At 52.5% G+C, this 20,765-nt stretch overlaps 5 protein-coding genes across 10 annotated transcripts in view; 3 read left to right on the top strand and 2 right to left on the bottom strand.

Moving 5' to 3' along the window:
* Nucleotides 1–916, bottom strand: part of GAPVD1 (GTPase activating protein and VPS9 domains 1) — a 31,699-nt gene extending 30,783 nt beyond the window's left edge. The window contains exons 1-3 of one of the 4 annotated variants that reach the window (XM_055720227.1): nt 727–916; nt 486–558; nt 170–298 (exon numbers count right to left, since the gene is read on the bottom strand). The gene's annotated coding sequence lies outside the window, so the exon portion shown is untranslated. Of the gene's footprint in view, nt 1–169; nt 453–485; nt 559–685 lie in introns of those variants that run through there. The other 3 variants (XM_027802490.2, XM_055720229.1, XM_055720228.1) reach the window with 3 other exon arrangements.
* A 3,278-nt stretch (nt 917–4,194) lies between these two features.
* HSPA5 (heat shock protein family A (Hsp70) member 5) lies at nt 4,195–8,382 on the top strand. Its single transcript, XM_055721459.1, has 9 exons — nt 4,195–4,229; nt 4,318–4,448; nt 4,788–5,019; nt 5,319–5,456; nt 5,652–5,764; nt 5,848–6,238; nt 6,548–6,785; nt 6,966–7,133; nt 7,496–8,382. Exons 2-9 carry the CDS (start codon nt 4,333–4,335, stop codon nt 8,053–8,055), a joined length of 1,956 nt encoding a protein of 651 aa, XP_055577434.1. The 5' UTR covers nt 4,195–4,229; nt 4,318–4,332; the 3' UTR covers nt 8,056–8,382.
* An 870-nt stretch (nt 8,383–9,252) lies between these two features.
* On the bottom strand, nt 9,253–11,974 carry RABEPK (Rab9 effector protein with kelch motifs). 2 transcript variants are annotated; one of them, XM_055721461.1, is made up of 7 exons: nt 11,818–11,974; nt 11,544–11,692; nt 11,313–11,465; nt 10,923–11,084; nt 10,194–10,343; nt 9,861–10,010; nt 9,253–9,642 (listed from the first exon to the last, which is right to left on the bottom strand). In XM_055721461.1, exons 1-7 carry the CDS (start codon nt 11,874–11,876, stop codon nt 9,350–9,352), a joined length of 1,116 nt encoding a protein of 371 aa, XP_055577436.1. In that variant the 5' UTR covers nt 11,877–11,974; the 3' UTR covers nt 9,253–9,349. The 2 variants fall into 2 exon arrangements, with proteins under 2 accessions (XP_055577436.1, XP_055577437.1); XM_055721462.1 differs by lacking the exon at nt 11,313–11,465.
* A 9-nt stretch (nt 11,975–11,983) lies between these two features.
* Nucleotides 11,984–16,248, top strand: PPP6C (protein phosphatase 6 catalytic subunit). The gene is made up of 7 exons (XM_055721463.1): nt 11,984–12,122; nt 12,231–12,326; nt 12,442–12,507; nt 13,008–13,149; nt 14,256–14,335; nt 14,487–14,696; nt 15,410–16,248. Exons 1-7 carry the CDS (start codon nt 12,048–12,050, stop codon nt 15,656–15,658), a joined length of 918 nt encoding a protein of 305 aa, XP_055577438.1. The 5' UTR covers nt 11,984–12,047; the 3' UTR covers nt 15,659–16,248.
* Nucleotides 16,249–16,261: 13 nt separating this feature from the next.
* On the top strand, nt 16,262–20,222 carry ARPC5L (actin related protein 2/3 complex subunit 5 like). 2 transcript variants are annotated; one of them, XM_055721464.1, is made up of 4 exons: nt 16,262–16,549; nt 16,739–16,814; nt 17,045–17,221; nt 19,655–20,222. In XM_055721464.1, exons 1-4 carry the CDS (start codon nt 16,410–16,412, stop codon nt 19,715–19,717), a joined length of 456 nt encoding a protein of 151 aa, XP_055577439.1. In that variant the 5' UTR covers nt 16,262–16,409; the 3' UTR covers nt 19,718–20,222. The 2 variants fall into 2 exon arrangements, with proteins under 2 accessions (XP_055577439.1, XP_055577440.1); XM_055721465.1 differs by having other exon boundaries at nt 16,742–16,814.
* Nucleotides 20,223–20,765: the final 543 nt, after the last annotated feature.

A 20,765-nucleotide genomic window follows, 5' to 3' on the forward strand; every position in this document is an offset into this window, starting at 1 on the left:
CAGCAGCAGTTTAAAAGTCTGCTTCCCAAGACCACCATCCTGCTACTTTTACAGAGCACGGTATTTCAGTTTTCATGTAGCGCCTGTGCCATTCTCCCCCCTCCATCATCTTTAAATTGCAGCTTCTGCTTGTGGGTCAACTGCACCATCCACAAAAATAGCATTTTACCTATCGGTGAGTGTAGCGTCACATGCTCGGTTTGAGAGCTTAATCGTAACGGCTCTCTCCCTTCAGAGCACGGTATCATGACTTTGCAAGAAAGATACTCGCTCGATCAAGTTCTTCAGCGTGAAGGGGCTGTTAGTAAGAAAAAAGGGAAGTCACGATACTCGCTGAGTTACAAGTTTTAGAACTGCCTAACGCAAAAGCCACGACGGAGATGGCAGCGACGTTGACGCCGAGTCACTTGGGCAGCAACCCGTCACCCAGTCCGGCGGCGGCCGAGCATGGAGGGCCCAGCCAAGGGCTGCAATTTTTCAAATACCTCCACAAACCTCCAGAACTACCGGTTCTCCAGCACTAACATGGCAGGTAGGGCTGGCTCCGGCCGGAGGCGGCTGACGGGGAAAAAAAGACACAGATAAACACTGGAGGAAAAATCTTAGGGCCAACTTCTCTCGGTCCACACACACACGCACACCCCCCGCCATACCCCGCGCACCAGCCTTCCCCCCCTGCTCAAACCTTCCTCCTGGGAGCAAAACGGGAAGAAACAGCCCACCTACCCACGGTTCAGGGTCCCGCAGCGCTGCCCCCTCGATTCCCTGCAAAACCGACGGGTTTCGTCAGGCCCCGGGCCGGCGGGAGGGCTGCGAGGTGGCCTGGCCTCGCCTTCCTCCTCCTCCCTGCAACACAGCGAAGGGGGGGGAAGCCAAGCGGTGCTGTGGAGAGGCGGGGGGGGGGGGCGGGGGGGGCGGGTACGAGCCTGCCCGTACCCGGCCAGCGCCCCGGCTCCGCCGCCGCCCGGCTCCCGCTGCGGCCCCGAGCCAGGCGCGGCACGGCGCGGCACTGCGCAGGCGGCGGGCGGCGACGGCGACCGCGCTCCTGGGACATGTAGTCCCTTGGCCGGGGCCAGGGCGGGAGCGCGGGGAGCTCCGCTCCACCGCCGGCCCCCGCTCCCCTCGGCCCTGGCCCGTGCCTCCCCTTCAGGCGCTGGAGCCCCCCCTCCAGCCAAACCCCAGCACCGAGCACCCCCCTTCACTACTAAACAGCACCTCAGCCCCTTCCTCACCCCATCCCTATTCAGAGAAAAGCTCTGCCGAGAGAATTCAGAGGGGTGGAGGAGCCGGGCTGGGTGTGGAAAAATCAATCCCCCTCGCACCGGCATTGAGGTAGCTGGTACGTATCTATAGGACATCACTATATGTATTTATAGGATATCTACGTATCTATAGGACGTCGCTACATGTATCTGTAGGACACCTACGTATCTATAGGACATCTCCTGTATGTATCTATAGGACATCTACATATCTATAGGACATCATTGACAAGCAGGTAAGATATGTCAGCGTTGGCTGTTACAGTGGTTCAAAAAAGCACAGGCAAAGTCGTTCACAAGTTATGCCAAGTGCGAAAGTGTTGCTCAGAACGGAGCCATCCAGTCTTGAGCGTAGCGATTGCTTCATTATAAACAGCAACAGACATCGCTCCAGCCTCAGCCGTGATGACTGCAATACAGGCACAGAAGTATTCTCACTTTGCCCTGCATTTCAAGATTCTCAGAAAACAAACAGCTCTCGCCAACGCATGACAGGGCCCGGTACAACCATATGAGAAAACAAGAGGCTCAGGCTGACGGAACATGGTAAAGTCACTGCAACAACCTTGCAACAAAACAATCTGCAGGGACAGGGATAGAGACGAAAACCACAACTCCCAGCACATGTAACTGCTCCTCGCAACACACAAGTCAAATTTATACCCAGTAGAAATACCAGGGAAAACTCAATAGTGGAACATAATTTATTACACAAAAATTTGTCCCAACAGAGGTTTTAAGAAGCCTGTTCTCTGAGGGGAAAGTACTCACAAGTACTATTTGCAGTCTAGGTTGGTTCCACATAGCTCACTTGGAGAAGAGGGATGCCTAGGCACTGTGTGCAACGGCAGTGCTCAGCCGAGGCTCTGAATGGTGCCCAGTCCTGCAAACCCTCCAGGACTGCTGAGTTCCCAGGCTCCCTGTGAAGAAGGGCACAATATCCAGGCTTGATAGTGATTTGAGTGGGAAAGGAACACCTCCTGAGCACCCACAGCTGTTTGATTTTCATTCCCAAGTTATCTGCAAAGCTTTTCCCAGCAGGCAACTGGAAAGAAAAGCTGAACATTTACACTTTGTATCTCTCGCTCTCCAAAATATTGTCTATGTGCCTTTTTCTTAACTGACACAGTTACTGCCCTGAATTCTCTTCTCTGATAAAAGAGAAAGTCTTATGTAATTGAACGTTTAATATCCAAATAACATTCCAGAAACCACTACGGCAAACTGAAATATAACCAAAAAATGCTCAGCAAGCTCAAAAACACAAGGCACCAGCAAACTGTTATGCCTGGTACCACACAGCCAGTGGTCATGCTGTATTCCCAACTGCAACACAGAATACCGGCTGTGTTTACCACATCACTCCCGCTGGAGAACTGAGGAAAAGCTGAGGGCCTACAAGTATGAAACCGCTCCCCCACCTTGTCTGCAGGAGGTTTCCTAAAAAGAAAAAAAATGCTTATGCCATTTATAGTTCTCAGGACACAGAGGTACACTAGGAGGTAATTCTCTTTGAAGGACTAAACTCAATAATTTGCCAGACACCTCAGGATTTTTAAAAGGAGAAAATCAAAGTGAATGAAGATATAATTCAATTTTTAAAACGAGAAGCACGAACAGATATAAAGGATGCAAAATATACTTAAAAATAGAAAGAACAGCATCAAGACCAAAATGGCATTTCCAGGTGGGTCTTGAGTAACAACAGTGTTTTACAATGCCTCATTTCATAACCATAAGAAATCCAGGCTGCTGGGCCAGGCCCCACTAGCACAAGAGATAACTCTTAAAATTTAAGTCATTTACACTTGCAGAATGCTGCCTGAACACAGCGGTGCCTCACTTTGTTTGCAGCCCCTTTTTTTATAGTATGATTACCTGAAATTGTTTTCGTTAAGATTTCAGATCTGGTGTTATATAAAGGTGGACGAGCAACTTTTAATTTCCCATCATATGCCACTCTTCCATCACACAAAACGTTCATTTTTAATTTGGAGTTTTGTAGTATTGATTTTTGCTTTAAGATGTGATTTTAAAAATTAGCACGAAGGTAACAGATGCATGTGTGACCTGCAGAAGTGCAAACCAACAGGCAGCAGCGATGCAGCCAGGCCTGCTACCTACGTAAGGCAGGGGTGATCCGGGAGGCTCACGGACTGCGCCTTCGCCTTCCTGTGGAGCTTCCCAGCCCGCGCAGCCAAGGGGCTGATGTAACACGGTGTAGCGAGTTACAGGAGGGAGGGCACGGTGACTCAATGAGGGGATCCCGGTTCAGACGGTGGCACCTTCCCTGAGAGGCCCGCTGGCCCCGCCGGTGCGAAGCCCCAGGCGCCTGGCCAGGGACAGCCCCTGGCAGGGCCCTGCGCCCCTTCACGCACAGGGAAGGCCGCGGCCCCTCGGGGCTGGCCGCCCCTGCTGTCACCCCGCGCCTGGCGGGCGCCGCCGCAGGGCCCTGCCTCCACGTATCTCCCGCGGGGGACCCGGCGGCGCTGGCAGGGCCGCTGCGGCCGGGGCGGGAGGCGTCGCGGGGACGCGAGCTGCCCCGGCCGCGGCCCCGCAATGGCGAGCTGAGCCCCCCGGGATCGGTAACCATGGAAACTTCCAGAAGGTGTGTCCCCCCCCGGCCCCGGCCCCGGCCCCGGCCCCGGCCTCGCCATGGCGGCCGCCGCCAGCCAATGGGCTCCCTCCGCTTGGCTCACGCTTCTCTGTTGATAGGTCCGCGACGCCGGCGGGGTGAACCAATGGGGTGGCGGGAGGGAGGCACGCTGGGCATGTCAGAGGGGCCGCCTGAATCTCCCCAATCAAGCAAGGCCAGCTTAGTAGCAGCCAACCAATGGGAGAGCTCCAGCGAGGGTGCCACAGCCAATGGCGAGCCTCCACGAAGGAGTAACGTAAGGTATATAAGGGCGGGCGGCGCGCCTGTACCGTTCAGCAGCGGCTGGGGGCGCGGCGGCTGCGGTGCTGACGGTAAGGGCGGCGGTGCGGGCCCAGGGCGGGCGGAGCTGCCGGCCGCGCGCGGGGCGCCTCCATTTTGTGACCGGCGGTTTCTCGGCAGGGCGGCGCGGTCGGTATGAGGCACCTCGTGTTAGCGTTGCTGCTGCTGGGCGCCGCGCGGGCGGACGACGAGGAGAAGAAGGAGGATGTGGGCACGGTGGTGGGCATCGACCTCGGCACCACCTACTCCTGGTGCGTTGGGAGCGGGCCGTGGGGAGGTGGAGCGGAGCGGCTGGGCCCTCGGGGGGTGGGGCGGGTGGGGGGGGCAGCTGGGCCTGTGGGTCCGCTGGCGGTGCTAGGCCTCGGGGTGCGGGGGGAGGCAGGCTGTGGGCCCCCGGGCAGAGCAGAGCCTTGGGGTGGGGTTGGTAGCAGGCTGTGGGCCCCCGGGTTGTGCTGGGCCTCGGGGCGCAGGGCGAGGCCGGCGGGGGGGCTGCGGGCCCGCGGGCAGGGAGGAGCGGAAGTGGGGGGGTGCAGGCCCCAGCACCGACTCATGGTTCCGCTGCCCGCCCCCCCCCCCCCCCCCCCCCCCAGTGTGGGCGTCTTCAAGAATGGCCGCGTGGAAATCATCGCCAACGACCAGGGGAACCGTATCACGCCGTCCTACGTGGCGTTCACGCCTGAGGGCGAGCGCTTGATCGGGGACGCTGCCAAGAACCAGCTTACCTCCAACCCCGAGAACACAGTGTTTGATGCGAAGCGGCTCATTGGCCGCACCTGGAACGACCCCTCTGTGCAACAGGATATCAAGTACTTGCCATTCAAGGTGGGTCCTGAACGTGGGAGAGGGGGATGGGGGGAGGGGGACCTACACTTCTGGCCAGGAGAGGCTGCTGAGTTATGGTGCCCTTTTGAGCAGCCCGTTTGTTCCCTAGCCCTCCCAAGAGGGTTGGGGTGCAGTGATGCAGCTGTGGTGTGTAGCTCTCAGTTCCTTCTGTTGGCTACAAGTCAGATTTTGTTACAGAGGCTTGGCTTTTATTAATCTTCAGAAAGAAGGAAATGCTCAGATAAGTGGGAATAATTCTGTGAATTGTTGAATGGGACAGTATGCATTGTTCTCTTCAGGTTGTTGAAAAAAAAGCCAAGCCCCATATTCAAGTTGATGTTGGAGGTGGACAGACAAAAACATTTGCTCCTGAAGAAATTTCTGCTATGGTCCTAACAAAGATGAAGGAAACTGCTGAGGCTTATCTGGGGAAGAAAGTAAGTTCATAAGCACTATTAACAACTGCAGACTAACTGAACTAAACCATTCAGTGCTACTGGCCCCTATCAGCAGATAGTGGGTTTCCACCTCTAAAGAACAATAAGCTATTTATGAATAACCACAGCCATGATGATAACCAGTGATGCACTTTTACTTCATTTGTATAACAAAACTGTGTCTTACTCATTCAGGTTACCCACGCTGTTGTTACTGTGCCAGCTTACTTCAATGATGCTCAGCGTCAGGCTACAAAAGATGCTGGTACTATTGCAGGGTTGAATGTGATGCGAATCATCAATGAGCCGTAAGTAGCCTCACATATATCCTGCCTGCTGGGGAGGTGGGGGTGGTAGTCCCAGTTTTCTGAGTGGGCTGTTCCCTATACAGAACTGCTGCTGCCATTGCTTATGGATTGGACAAGAGAGAGGGTGAAAAGAATATCCTTGTGTTCGACTTGGGTGGTGGAACTTTTGATGTATCCCTCCTCACAATTGACAATGGAGTCTTTGAAGTTGTGGCTACTAATGGTGACACTCACCTGGGTGGAGAAGACTTTGACCAACGTGTTATGGAACACTTCATCAAACTCTACAAGAAGAAAACTGGAAAAGATGTCAGGAAGGATAACAGAGCTGTGCAGAAGTTAAGGCGGGAAGTGGAGAAAGCAAAGCGAGCCTTGTCGTCTCAGCACCAGGCTAGAATTGAAATAGAATCCTTCTTTGAAGGGGAGGATTTCTCAGAGACCCTTACTCGGGCCAAGTTTGAGGAGCTGAACATGGTAAGTTTAGAAATGTAAAGTTAGATTGCCTTGGCTCTAGAGTGGAGACTTGTGCAGTATTTCATGTTGTGACATTGCACTCTGGAGTATAAATAACTGCCTGCTCGCACTAGAAAGTGCTCCTTGCCAGGGTAGCTGGGGCTGTGTGTATGTTAGTGACAGCTGAGGCCTCATCAAGGCTGGTCACAAACCAGTTGATGTTCCTCCTCTGTAGTGGTTGCCCTTAATACACTAAACGCTGCATTATTGGGAAATGAGGCATGTGGGAATAGGCCCTTACAGTCCTGTTGGGGTGTTTCTGCCTTCTAGGACCTGTTCCGTTCCACTATGAAGCCTGTTCAGAAAGTTCTGGAGGATTCTGACCTAAAGAAGTCTGATATAGATGAGATAGTTCTTGTTGGTGGCTCTACTCGCATCCCCAAAATACAGCAACTAGTTAAAGAGTTCTTCAATGGGAAAGAACCTTCTCGTGGCATTAACCCAGATGAGGCTGTAGCCTATGGTGCGGCTGTCCAGGCTGGTGTTCTCTCTGGGGACCAAGATACAGGTAACGACACCTTTGCTGTTCCTTCAAGGGTATTGACAAAAATGCAGCAGAACTTAGAGCTGGAAAAGATTGAAGAAGCTGTGTGCCTCTGAGGCCTCAGGATCCTGTGCGCAGTGATGGGGGTGGTGTTTCTTTCTAGTTGCAAACTCATGTTACAGCCTTACCCTTGATCTGTTCCAGGTGACCTGGTGTTGCTTGATGTCTGTCCTCTGACACTTGGTATTGAGACTGTTGGAGGTGTAATGACCAAACTGATACCAAGGAATACTGTTGTTCCCACAAAGAAGTCTCAGATCTTCTCTACGGCTTCGGACAATCAGCCAACTGTGACAATCAAGGTCTATGAAGGTAAGAATCTGTAGGACTTCAGTACTTGGCTACTGTCTTCTCACAAAGGCTGTAGATGCTTATGGATATGTCTTTATAGAAAAGAGCTCAGTAACAGTGCTAGCTGTCTGAAACGGCTCTGATCAGGCTTCCTGACCTGCATCGAAAGCTGTTGCTAGAATTTTTTTAAATGTGCCTTTTTCTTTTTACCACGGTTGCACCTCTGAAGAGCTCTTCAGAGTAAGAGGGAATAGCATATAGTGTAGGAAGTGTCTAGACAGTTACAAGGTTGGAATTAAAAACAACTTTAAAAAGTGTGTAGCCTGACAAAGCACAAACCACAGCTAGGAAAGAAATAAACCCTGTATCTAATTGTCTTCTAGGTGAGCGTCCCCTCACAAAGGATAATCATCTTCTGGGAACTTTTGACCTCACTGGCATCCCTCCTGCCCCTCGTGGTGTCCCCCAGATTGAAGTTACCTTTGAAATAGATGTGAATGGAATCCTCCGGGTCACAGCTGAAGACAAAGGCACTGGGAACAAAAACAAGATCACTATTACAAATGATCAGAATCGCCTGACTCCAGAAGAGATTGAGAGGATGGTTAATGATGCAGAGAAATTTGCTGAGGAAGACAAGAAGCTTAAAGAACGCATTGATGCCCGGAATGAGCTGGAGAGCTATGCCTATTCTCTGAAGAATCAGATTGGGGACAAAGAGAAGCTGGGTGGCAAGCTGTCATCTGAAGATAAAGAAACAATAGAGAAAGCTGTAGAGGAAAAGATTGAGTGGCTTGAAAGCCATCAAGACGCAGACATAGAAGACTTCAAAGCAAAAAAGAAGGAGCTGGAGGAAGTTGTTCAGCCAATTGTTAGCAAGCTCTATGGAAGTGCAGGCCCTCCCCCTGGTGAAGAGGAAGCAGCAGAGAAGGATGAGTTGTAGATACTGGCATCTCTGAATGTGGTGTGTGTATATATTGGACTCAGGAACACTTGTTTAAAATATTGAACTCTTAATTTGGAATGTAACTTTGAATCTTCACTCGTGAGTGGAGCTGGAAATGCTAGCCCAAAGTGGCTGTATACTGCTTTTCATTAGCAGTTGCTTGATGTCTGGGGAGGGAAAGGGTAGCAGGGGGGGAGTGTAAATGCAAAATGGGTTTAGAAGTATTGGCAGTGGAAGCATTCTATTTAACAAGCTGGTCATATGAATTTGGTGTAGAACTTTTCTACCTGAAGTGACCACAATAAATTTGTTATTTACACTGGACTTCGTTCTGGTTTTGTGCCTTCTGTTATCTAGTTAATGGCAGCTAGGATATTACATAGTTAACTGCAACTAGGTGTAACCAAGATGTGAATTACGCCAGACTGCTAGGGTTTGAGTTGCCCTTTGGTATGGTGACCCTTCAAGGTAAGCCTTTCCTGGGATTGTGAGCCTTCTGGCCTCCCTGGTGGAGGAGAGCACCACATGTAGTGGGGAAAAAGCTGGAAAGAAGGCTGAGAGGCCTGAAAGCAGAGGTTTATCTACCCCCCATCAGTTATGATGCAAACTTAAATGCAAAGCAGGTGAAGGAGACCAGCTTAACCACAAATAGTGCAGGAAAGTAATAAAAGCTCCTAAAAATAGTTTCCATAGTCTCATATAAGATAATGGAACAGTTAGCTAGTCTAGACCTAATGTAATTTAAAAAAAAAAAGTCATCTTTGGAACTTGGGTCTTTTTATTTAACTAAGATACTTGTCCTATCCCTGGGATTAGATAAGAAATGGAACAGAGTACAGAAGGAGCTTTTGTGGTGCCTGCTGTAGTACCTCTTTAAAACCACTTGGCGCTTCACCTTTTCCCTGGCATGGGGGATGCTTCTGGCTTTTTCACTCACTCATTTTAAAAATGGTGAAGACTCTCACCTCTCCCAGAATATGCTGTTTCCAAGTACCACTGGCTTTGCAGATGGTGTTCCTGCAGCCAGCAGGAAGCCCTCTCTCCTGACCCACAACCCCTCTGGGCTCTCCTGGTGCAGCAGCTGAACCCTTTCTGCAGCCACCCCCCCCCCAGGGAACTCTGTGCCTCTGGCCAGCAGGACTGCATACAGAAACCATCCATTACCTTGGGGAGGTGTTAGCACAGCACTGCCTCTTTGAGGGTAAGAATTTCTTTATTGGAAAGAATCAACTTAATGTGATGTACTATAAAACCGTAGAAAAGGCTGGTGCTGTGCAGGACCACAGCTGTGCTATTCAATCAGACTGACCACACAGTCCCTGTATATTTCCCCCTGTGTGTCCATCCCACCAAATACAAACAGCAGGTGCACAACTGCACCCTCAGCACACCCCTTATCCTGGCCCTGCTGCAGGGGGCCACCGTTGCTGCCCACCAGCACAGGTGACTCATCCCCAGCTTTGTCTTCCCAGGTGCTGGTGCCTCCACTCTTCGCAGCCTGCCAGGGAATGATGCACATAGCATGGTCCAGCCTCCCAGCAGGCAGCGGGGAATCAAACTGTAGGAGCGTCCACTGCTGCCTCTCTGCAGTGCAAAGACACATTCACATCTCTAAATATGGCTTCCCCAGCTTACGGTGTGCTGGGGCTGTGACGCCATTAGATGACTTTTCAACATTATAGAGCATTTAGTCTTGTACTGCTGTAACCCCAGCACAGCGGTACAGACTTTTGGGACAGCAAAGCCCAGGAACCGAGCGGGTCACGCACTTACCACTGCACATCTCAGAGAAGTCTCCCTACCTGTGTGATACTTGTATGTAGTGTCTAGTGTCCCAGCTGGGCCTATCCCACCAAAAATGTACAAGTGATCCTTAAACACGGCTGATGAGTGGGATGCCCGTCCTCCTGGGACATCGCCAGTGGCTGGGATCTTAACCCACCTCATATCATCTGTTGGAGAAAAAGAACACATCTGTGGTTATGCACATGAAAAAACCAGCAAGTTTTGTTGTTTTAAACAAATGGGATAGTATTTCAAGCATTTAAGAACTGATCTTTTAGAAAAAAGGTCTGCCAAAATCAAAACGCAGCACACAACAGCTGTAGCTCTGCAGTACCTATCTCCATACTTACTTGTATCAATGCAGAACAGATCATTGTAAAAAGTGTCTCCAGCTAAACCACCGTGGATGAACAGTTTGGTCCCAACTGCAACCACAACGTGCCCGTGCCGAGGAGAAGGGGGATCACCGTGAGTATCCGGCTGGGACCAGGACAAGGTGGCTAAAAATGGGAGTGCACATGCATTAGGAAGAAAACTCCGGAAGCTCTACAAACCAGTGACCCCAGAGCCCTGCCGAGGCATCCTAAGGAAGCAACTCCAGTGGGGTCAGAGAAGAGCTAACGCCACAGCGCAAACTGCAGGCAAGGCCTCCGACGCTGCTCTGCTGTTTTGGTCACCCAGTAGCACAAAAGATTAATTCAAACTGGAAGGCAAACGTGTTCTGGTGCACGTGGGGCTGTAAGAATGAATGGGACAACTCTGACAGTACCCGAGCAGCACAGGACAATGTCACCACAGAAAGGAATCAGCTGTTGGGCAGAAGTGACAAACTACTCCCACCTCCCATGGCATTCCTTATCCCAGAGCTTTACACTGCTGTTCTGGCCCAAGTTCCCAGGGACTACATAAGGACAAGTGTGTGTCAGCAGTGAGGAACACCCACCCACCCACCCACCCACTTAAACTCGTAGCCAAAGCAGGGGGCCAGCATCTCCATGTCTCTGTGGAGTGCAGCCCTCCCACTGCACAGAGGAGGATTCTGTGTTTGGCACAAGGGCCCTTCCCGCATCTGGAGGTACCAGTGTCAAACACATGCAGCTGCTGGTCTTGAACCGGTTCTGCTCCTTTCTCTCCCCCTCCAAACACATACAGACAGTCTCCTATAGCTGCTGAGGATGTGTGAAACGTCCTAGGCAGCGGCGGCAGGCCTCTCACTTCAGGACTCTTCCAGGTTCCCATTTCTAATTAAAACATTTGATTAACAAAGCGATCAACACGGTAACAGAAAACACCCTCTTCCCCGGCAGGTGACAGCCACCGTGGCGGAGCTTGACGGCACCTTCGTGCCCACCCGCTCGCGGGGCCCGTACTCCAAGGGCAGCCCTGAGTGACTGGGCCGGCCCCTGCCACCGCGCTCCCGGGGCCCTCCCCGGGGCCTGGCCCCGCCGCCGCGCTCCCCGGGCCCTCACCGAGGTCCAGCACCTGGACGCAGTTCCGGTTCCCCGCCGGGTGGGCACCGCCGAAGACCCAGAGGCGCGGGGGGCTGCCGGCGGGCAGGCAGGTGGCGTGCTCGTAGCGCGGCCGCAGCCCGCTCCAGCCGGCCGCGGCCCAGCGGTGCGCGCCTGCGGGCAGCGGAGAGCGGTCGGCCTCGGCCCCTCGCTCTCTCCCCAGCCCCCCCGGTCCCGCGGCCCGGCCCTCACCCAGCTCCACGAAGTGGGCGTCCGCAAAGGCGCCGGCGGGGTCGGCGCCACCCAGGAGGAGGACGCGGCCGGGGCCGCCGCCGGGCAGGAAGAGGCAGCCGTGGCCCACGCGCCCGCGGGGCCGCTCACCGCGCGGAGACAACCGGTACCTGCGGGAAGCGCCGGGCAGCGTCAGCCGCGCCGGGCAGCGTCAGCCGCGCCGGGCAGCGTCAGCCGCGCCGGGCAGCGTCAGCCGCGCCGGGCAGCGTCAGCCGCGCCCCCCCGCCCTGCTCACCACTTGGTCGGCTGCGGGCGGCGGCCTGGCTCCAGCAGCGGCAGCGCCCGCAGGCCCATGGCGGGCCAAGCCGGGGGGGACCGCGCCGCTCGGCACGCAGCGGCCCCCGCCGGAAGCGGCTGTCACCTTCCGGCCCGCGCCCGCCGGAAGTGCCCCAGGCTTCCGCCGGCGTCTCGCCCCGCCCCCGGAAGTGCCGGTCCCCACTTCCGGTCCCGAGCCGCCGTCCCAAGATGGCGCCGCTGGACCTAGACAAGTACGTGGAGATCGCGCGGCTCTGCAAGTACCTGCCCGAGAACGACCTCAAGGTGCGGCGGCGGCGGCGGGGCCCGCGGCGGGGCGGGGCGGGCCGGGGCGGGGGCCGGGCGGGGGCCGGGCGGGCCCGGGGCTGGAGCTGACCCGCTCTTCTCTCGCAGCGCCTCTGCGATTATGTGTGCGACCTGCTGCTGGAGGAGTCCAACGTCCAGCCCGTCTCCACGCCCGTCACCGTCTGCGGGGACATCCACGGGCAGGTAACGGACGGCTGCCGGCCCGGCCCCGCCCCGCCGGGGCCCAGCCGCGGCCCCGCCGCGCCCGCGCTGAGCCCCCCGGGGCCCGCCCCCCTCACGCGGCTGCTTCTCTCCGCAGTTCTACGACCTGTGCGAGCTGTTCCGGACCGGCGGCCAGGTCCCGGACACCAACTACATCTTCATGGTGCGTGCACCGGGCGTGCCCCAGCTTCTTGGCCTGTCTCGTTTGTAAAAAACGAGTTTGCGAGTTAAATCCTGCCAGGTGCATTGAGTTTCAGACCCTGGCCGGGAGCGTTGTCTTTGCTTTCACTGTTTGGCTGCTGCCAACGGGTTTTACTTTGTGGAGTTAAGTAGGAATTAGGTGGTGTAAAGCGACGTGGGAATAGAGGAGCACGATGCCCATCGAGCGGAGCTGTGTGGGTGCTGCAGCAGCACCCTGCCTGAGCCGGGGGGGGGCTGGGGGTCCGTCACGTGTGTTGGGCAGCTCTGGGTGAGTGCGGTGGCCAGCTCGAATCTGATACTCTGGGTGACCAAAGAACATGCTCTCCTAGATCTGAGCAGACCCCAGCTTCCCCTTGGCGTTAGGGTTCGTTATGTACCGCGAGAAATGTAGAACGGGGTGTATCACTTGGCAATTCTCCATTTGACTGTTTCTCCGTTTACGAATATTTTTTTGACTTGCAGGGTGACTTTGTAGATAGAGGTTATTATAGTCTTGAGACTTTCACTTACCTTCTTGCACTAAAAGCTAAGTGGCCTGATCGTATCACACTGTTACGAGGCAATCATGAAAGCAGGCAGATAACACAAGTATATGGATTTTATGGTAAGTCTTTATCCAAACAGTTTCTGAGTGGGGGCTAACGTGTAATAAACGATGTCTTTCCCTTGGGAAATCCATTTTGAATGCAGCTTTTGCTGGGGCTTCCCTGGGACTGCATGGGGCGTGGGCTCAGTAGAACTTGATGTTGTTATTTGTTAATGTGATCGTTGTCTTTGTGAAGCAGAATGTGTTTTAGTCCAGATCTTGGCGCTCTTTTCCTCTAGCGTCTAGGTTTTGGTGCCACATTCAATTTTAGAGACTGAGCACATAGTTATACAGAACTTGCTTTGCTATCTTGTAATGAAAGGTTCTACACAAGGTTATGATGTGACTGTAATTCCCCTTAAGTTTCAGTATAACTAAAAATCAGTGTCACATGTAGAGTTCGCTGTCGAAGCCATTCATTGTCAACAGTGAGGATCTGGGAAAATGCAACTGGCAAGAAATAAGCAGCAGAACAAGTGTGTGAAAACCTGAGGGAATTAAATTGCTTGGAAACTTATTTTTTTGTCATGTGAGGCTGTGATAAAACCTGGGGAAATCCTAGACAATATCTAACACCTGCCACAAAGAATATAGCCTGTGACATACTTTCTTTTGGATAATGTGTCAACAAGAACAAGGAGGAATGTTCACAAGTTGCTTAGGAAATGCCTGCCTGCCAGGTTTACTGCCATGTTCATGTAGCTTTAAACAAAGCTGCTGTGACTCCTCTTTGTGGTAGGAATATCTCCCACTAGCCCCGGTCAGTTCATGCTCTCAACCTCAGTTCTTCTGTATAAAATTTGCTAATTTAAGCTCTTGGCTGGTCTGGTCAGGGGTTGGTTCCCAGCTGGCCAGCCATGGGAAGCAGCGAAAGCATCGCTGGCTCTGTTGCACAAGACTGTTTTCTCTGCACCACCTGGCATGTTGCTCAGTAAGCAAAGCCCCGCAGGTACCTTGGTCCCTTCTGAGGGGAGCCTGGCCAGCAGCAGCTTCCCTGTGGTGCTCCTAATAGGGTTTTTATCGTACATCTGACTTTGCAACTTGTGCTTTATGTGTTTGCCTCTGATCTTACTGTCTGAATGTCTTCTGGTCCATTAAGAAGAAAAAAATTCTCTGTTTAACAGATGAGTGCCAAACCAAATACGGAAATGCTAATGCTTGGAGATACTGTACCAAAGTCTTTGACATGCTCACAATAGCAGCTGTAAGTGTGAACACCAAGTTATAAAAATACAGATAGATCACCTGAATGTGAATTCTAGAACTAGTGACCTTTAAGGGTCGCACTGGTAGCGTTCTGGGCTGGATGACAATACTGAGGATTTTGTATGCCTGTCTTTTTTTCTTTCCTGCAGTTAATAGATGAGCAGATTCTCTGTGTGCATGGTGGCCTCTCTCCAGACATCAAGACACTCGATCAGATTCGAACCATTGAACGTAATCAAGAAATTCCTCACAAAGGCGCCTTCTGTGACCTAGTTTGGTCTGATCCAGAAGACGTCGACACGTGGGCAATCAGTCCGCGAGGAGCAGGGTGGCTCTTTGGTGCGAAGGTGACGAACGAGGTAATGATGCTGTTGCGTGCAACATAAAGTAACTGCAGGTATGAAAGAAATGGTTTGGGTCAGTTTGTTATTTACCCCAGCAACAAACAGATCGAGGGTGCTGCGAGACAATGCTTTCTCATAAGACCACTGCCAGTAAGTCGTGGTGATGGAGAAGGTTCGCTTGGGCCAACTTGAAAACAAGCCATTTGAACTTAAAAGCATAAATACAGCTGCTGGATGTGGTCACGCTGATCTTGCTTTTAAAAAGTGTAACGCAGTGAGATTAACTATGCAAACTTTAGTGATACTAGAGTACTTTTCTAAGGATTTAGGAGAAAAACCCACCATTTTTCTTAACAACTCTTGACTTAAGTTTCATTGCTTTGGGAAACAGTGAGCCAGTTTTTTGGGACGAACATGCACTGACCTTTGCAGGCTTCTGAACTAGCTGTGTTACAAATGCCGCGCTCATGTTCTGTGTTGGCTCTGCGGCCTTTCTGCAGCGCGTTCGGGAAGGATTGGGTCTTGCGGACAGCACAGACTTGGCCATTGCAGCTGTCGCCTGTGTTTCATCACTGTTTCTCACTGTTTGGGTCTCAAAACCCGAGTAGTTGGTTTTTTTCAGTGCACTGGGTGAAAAAGCTTCTGTGTAAGCCCTGCCTCGCTGGAGGGGGCTGCTGCGGTAGCAGTGGCTGCTCAGAGAGAACTGACCTGCTTTTTTTTCTTTGCAGTTTGTTCACATCAACAACTTAAAACTCATCTGCAGAGCGCATCAGCTAGTTCATGAAGGCTATAAATTCATGTTTGATGAGAAATTGGTAACGGTATGGTCTGCTCCAAATTACTGCTACCGCTGTGGAAATATTGCGTCAATCATGGTCTTTAAAGATGTAAATACAAGAGAACCAAAGTTATTCCGCGCAGTTCCAGATTCAGAACGTGTAATTCCTCCTAGAACAACCACACCGTATTTCCTCTGAGACCTTTCCCTGCCTGCTGTCTCCCTCTTCCCTTGTACTGTCCCTTTACAATATACTTTTTATTGAGCACTTTGCTGCTGAAATGCTGCCTCTTGCCTTTTTTATTTTTAAATTATCTAAATTTATTGTGTATTATGGTGTCTGTAGCAAGTGGGTGTTGCCCCGCCCCCCCCCCCCCCCGTTAATTTCAGAGTATTTGTAATATGTCCTTGAAATTTATACTACTGCATGTAGTTATTACGTATTTCTGGGTTTAGATGGAGCGTTTCCCCCACCACTGTGGCGGTGCCCGGGAAGCAGCTCGGTCCCAGTGTGTAATTCAGCATTTTGTTTGGTAAGTTTTAAGAAATTTCAGCAGCAAAGTTACTGCCTAGTGCGCACGGTGGGACTGTGAATGCCTTGTGTTGTGTACAGCTCCGCGGCCTCCAGCCGAGTCGTCCTCGTAGCTTGTTTTAAGTGGATAAAAAATAAAGTGGCCGGAAGGGCTCCTCCCCCTCCCCCCCCCCCCTTTTTTTTTTTTTGTTAAAACTACACAAACCTGCTACAGCGATTGAATTTGTACATTAAAATAATTGTTCTGATTTTTTTCAGATCCCTTGCGTTTTTAATAAAGTCGCACCTTACGCGAGCCCCCGCCCCCCGGTGAATAACGCGCTGCGCACCCACGGGGCGGGGCTGGGCGTCCGCGGCTTCCGCTTCCGGCCGCGCGGCGCTTCCGGTTCCGGGGCGGGGCGGGCGCCGGGCCGGCGGCATGGCGCGGAGCACGCTCTCCTCCCGCTTCCGCCGCCTCGACATCGACCAGTACGACGAGAACCGGTTCGTGGAGGAGCCCGAGGAAGCGGCGGCGGCCGAGCCCGACGCCAGCCCCGAGGTGGAGGCGCTGCTGAGGCAGTATCCTTTGGGGGGGGCGCGGCGGGCCCCGCCGCCTCCCGCCCGGGCGGCTGCGGCGCGGCCCCGCGGGGCGGCGGGGGCAGGAGGAGCGGCCCCGAGCGCCGGTCCGTTGCCTGGGGGTGGCGGCAGCCGCGGGCGCGTTGGGCCGGGCGCTGCGGGGCAGCGGGTGAGTCCTTGACTGCTGCGCCGCAGAGGGGACGCGCTGCGCGCCTTCCACGCCGCCCTGAGGAGCGCGCCGGGCAACGCGAGGAGCCAGGCGATGAAGGTAACGCGGCCGGGCGCTGCTGGAGCGGCGGGGCAGTGTGCCCCGCTGGGCGGGCCCCGCGCATTCTGCCCTTCGCTGGAACCCGACGTGAGAGCTGCGCACCCGCTCGGTTATGGCGCGGCCGCCTTTGGCGTGGCCACCGCTCCTCTGAGCGTGCTCTGTCGAGTGCCCGTCCTGGGATCGTTTCCAGCTTTGCTGGTCCTCACCTTCTCCTTTCCTTGTCTTCGCAGGAGCAGGCCCAGGGAACCATGCTTAAAGTCCTCACATCTTTTAAAAGCAGTGAAATAGAACAAGCAGTGAATTCCTTAGACAGAAATGGCATTGACTTGTTAATGAAGTACATTTATAAAGGATTTGAAAAGCCAACAGAAAATAGCAGTGCAATATTACTTCAGTGGCATGAAAAGGTACGTGTTTGGTGCTCTCTGGGCGCCGCCCTGCTCTGCTGGGTCCCTGTCAGTGCTTTTGCGAGAGCCGCTGCAAGAGAAGCAGATGGTGTTTGGGGGCTCATCCCCAAGGAGCACAGGAAGTAGCATTTCCTTTTACCTTTGGTCTCCGAGTTTGGACTCGGTAAGCCTTTGCCCATATTTCAAACCTTATCCACTGCCAGGGGCCAAGGTGAGACTTGTGGCAGGGCAGCATCTACTGGAGGAAGCATTGCACCACCTTCAACATCTAGCAAGTGCCGTGGCCCCACCAAGGAGAAGGCTGGGGGTGGAGATGGGTTGGTGGGATGTAGCTGCCAGCTTTCCTCTGGGGCTGAGCATGCAGCTGAGGGGTGCTGGGGCTGGCTCGGGGCTGGCAGTTTGCATCACCTGCATGCTGCTAGCAGCGTACTTGTCACAGCTTGGGGACAGGATTTAGCAAACCTGTTTGGTTTGCACAGGAGAGGCTTTTGAGATCTCCAGAAAGATACCAGTGGGATCTGGAGTGGTCCTCTCGTGTTTCCATGAAATGCCCCTTGTGAGACAGGGTGGGTAGAACGTTGTTCATCGTCCTAGTGTTAGACCTTCCCTCTCTGTGATGTGGTGCTGCTGCCCCCAGGCAGGAATTGGGAGTGAAATCTTTCCCAGCTGCAGGGGCTTCAGCTGCAGCACTGGCTGTTGGTGCTTCTCCTAGGAAAAGTGGTCACTAGGAATGCTGCAGCTCCCTCCCTGTACCACTGGCACCGCAGCAGCGCAGCCTGCTGCCAATGCCGCTGTCGTTCTCACAGCGTACAGGTTTTTTCCTGTGATATGTAACGATAGAACAGGTGTAGAGTGACTCCAGCTATCAGCAGCTGTCACCTGCTTTGCAGAACCTTGACAGAGGATAGAATTTCTCAGGACAGCAAGGAACAGGCTTCTGCTTGATTTTTTATTTCCTTCTTTTTTTCCCCCTGTTGTTTCCACTGGAGACTGTTTTCAGGTAGCCATGGGTGGGTGCTCCCAGTGTGTAACATTACACAATACCACCCTGACTGGAAAGATGACAGTGCTCAGAGCATGTAGGCACACGTAAAGCATCTCGTCCTCTTTGTTTTGAAAGGAACAAGGCAGGTCTGGAGTAGGCTGGGCAGGGTTTAAACCCTTGTGTTCTTTTTGGCACTACCGGTAAGACGTGTGGCTTGCTCAGAGGAGTTAGCTGCCCAGTGGTGGTACCAGTCTGTCCTCTGGAAAAGGGCTGCCACCCCCACACCTGTCAGGTCTGGTAACTCAGGAACGTTGATGTGCGTGCAGCGCGTGCATGTTCTGCTCCAAGTGGACGCTTTGCGTCCATGTCCCAACGACAGTGAGAAATGTCTGGTGCTGTGGATCATTGTTCTCATTTCAGACGCGGCAGTACCCATCAGGCTTGATTTGAATTACGTCTGCAGAGTAAACATGCCTCATTTTAAGCAGTCAGCTTTAGTATTTATTTTTTCATAATCACATCCATCGTCTTCTAGTCTTCAGAGGGATACGTTCTTTACATTGAGGGATGCAAATGAAACTGAAACGAGCCCTTCCTCCTTCCCTGTTCAGGGGTATGGGAGGTGAGACATTCTGCATCATCAGTGACACGTGACATTGGTGTCCTTTAGATTCAAAAGATGGTTAGATTTTGGAGAATGTAATTTCCCCTTCGTTTCCTTGGTTCTTTATGGCACAGAGCACATTTATAGAATATTACTATATATGTACTCCAGTACTTTAAGCCAAAGATCACTCGTGTGTATTTACAGAGGGGAAGTGAGGCACAAACTTCCCAAGATGGGAACAAGCGTGGATCTGAGTTCAGGGCTGAGCTCCCCCATGAGCCCTGAACTGTCGCCCTCAATCACTCAGCGCACATGCTGCAAGGTGGAGCCAGTGTGTGCACGTAGAACTCATCACTGCAGGAAGGTAAAGGTGTCAGTGGGGCAAGGAGGACACACAGAGGTAGAACAACCCCAGAACCGTGCCTGTTCTGCAGGCAGCAATCAGCACGAAGAGCTTTCTCAGGGGTGGGGGCTGTGTGTGCTGGGGAGCCCCCGCTGCCGGCCCTCACAGGCTGGTGGGGGCAGCATGGCTTCACAGTGGAAGCCTAATGCTGCATGGTACAGCTTAGTGCTAAACAAAATGAATGAATAGCTTTAATGTCTGCATGTGCTAGAGAAAAATAAATAATTTCCCCCCCCCCCGCAATTAACTGTTGTAAAGATTTGAGAGCAAAAAAGGAGTAGAGTGAGGTGGAAGAGGCTAAGCTGCCTCTGTGTGAAAAGTTTCTGGAGAACGAGTCATATACTGCTCTGTTATAAACACTTAATTGTCTGTTCTTTTAAGATGCCTTTTATGTGCAACACAGCAACTGTGTAACCTCTCCTTTTCCCATCCCCACAGGCATTAGCAGTAGGTGGACTAGGTTCCATTGTAAGAGTTCTTACAGCAAGAAAGACTGTTTAAAAGACTATTAACTTGAACCATGACGACGATGAGTTTTGGACTCAGAAGAAGGAATTAGCTGCAATGACACTGGTCCATCTTTATTAGAGATCGCAATCTACTGAAATACTATGGAAACCTCCTCTTGGGATGCTTTTAACCTTAAAGGTGGGGGAAGAATAAAGCTATTCCTGCATATTCCGACTATCAAACACAGGAGCCAAGACATTCTCCTGATCCCTTCTTTAACAGGCAGAGAGAAGGCACACTCCTGCCTCCTACTACTGTAAGTGAACAGGTATTTTCAGACGCTGCTTTACTGAAGTGTGGTGATAGAAGATTCTGCGTGTACTGCTTATTTAAGAGGTAGCTGTGTCCGTGGCAGGTGCAAGATCCTGACAGCCAATGGTGGGAGAAGTGTTCGTTAGAATGGTGATTTTGTACGTACAGTCAAAGGACGAGCTGGACTGGGGTTGGTTTCAGTGTAAAGTGCCTGCTGCATCAATAAAGTTCTTGGATCACATGAGTTAAGTAATTTATTTTTCGCTAAATCCTAAGTCTGACACTTTACTCAAAAGCAGGTCAGCAACATACCGATTCTAAGCTAACTCTCCACTTTCCCATGAACGCTCTGAATTCCACCTGTTCACAGAATCTGCCCTCAAATCCAGCTATGCTGGCTGCAGGGAGGGAGACCAAGCTCAGCTGTTCCATCAGGGCTTCTAAGATGCAGACACTAGAGTACACAATCACACGTGGTTTGATTTGTTCTCTCTCTAGGATGAACAAGAATATATACTTAAGAACTTATTATTTATGTATTAGTATATCCTCACATTCTGAAGGGCTTGAGTACAGCAACATGAGCTGCTTTGACTCAGTACGCACAGGTGGCTTATCCCGACGTCTGGACAGAAGGGTGCCGCTACTCAAACCATCGCTGACAGCGTATTTACAGCACCCCTGGCCAGGGGGCTGTAGGGCATCCCTCGGTGGCGCACACGGGGAGTCTGGCAGCTTTTTACCTGCTGGCAAGGAGCCTGCCTTTGGCACGAACAGCGCATACACC

Source organism: Falco cherrug, chromosome 9 (assembly GCF_023634085.1).
Source record: "Falco cherrug isolate bFalChe1 chromosome 9, bFalChe1.pri, whole genome shotgun sequence".
Classification (NCBI taxonomy): Eukaryota; Metazoa; Chordata; class Aves; order Falconiformes; family Falconidae; genus Falco; species Falco cherrug.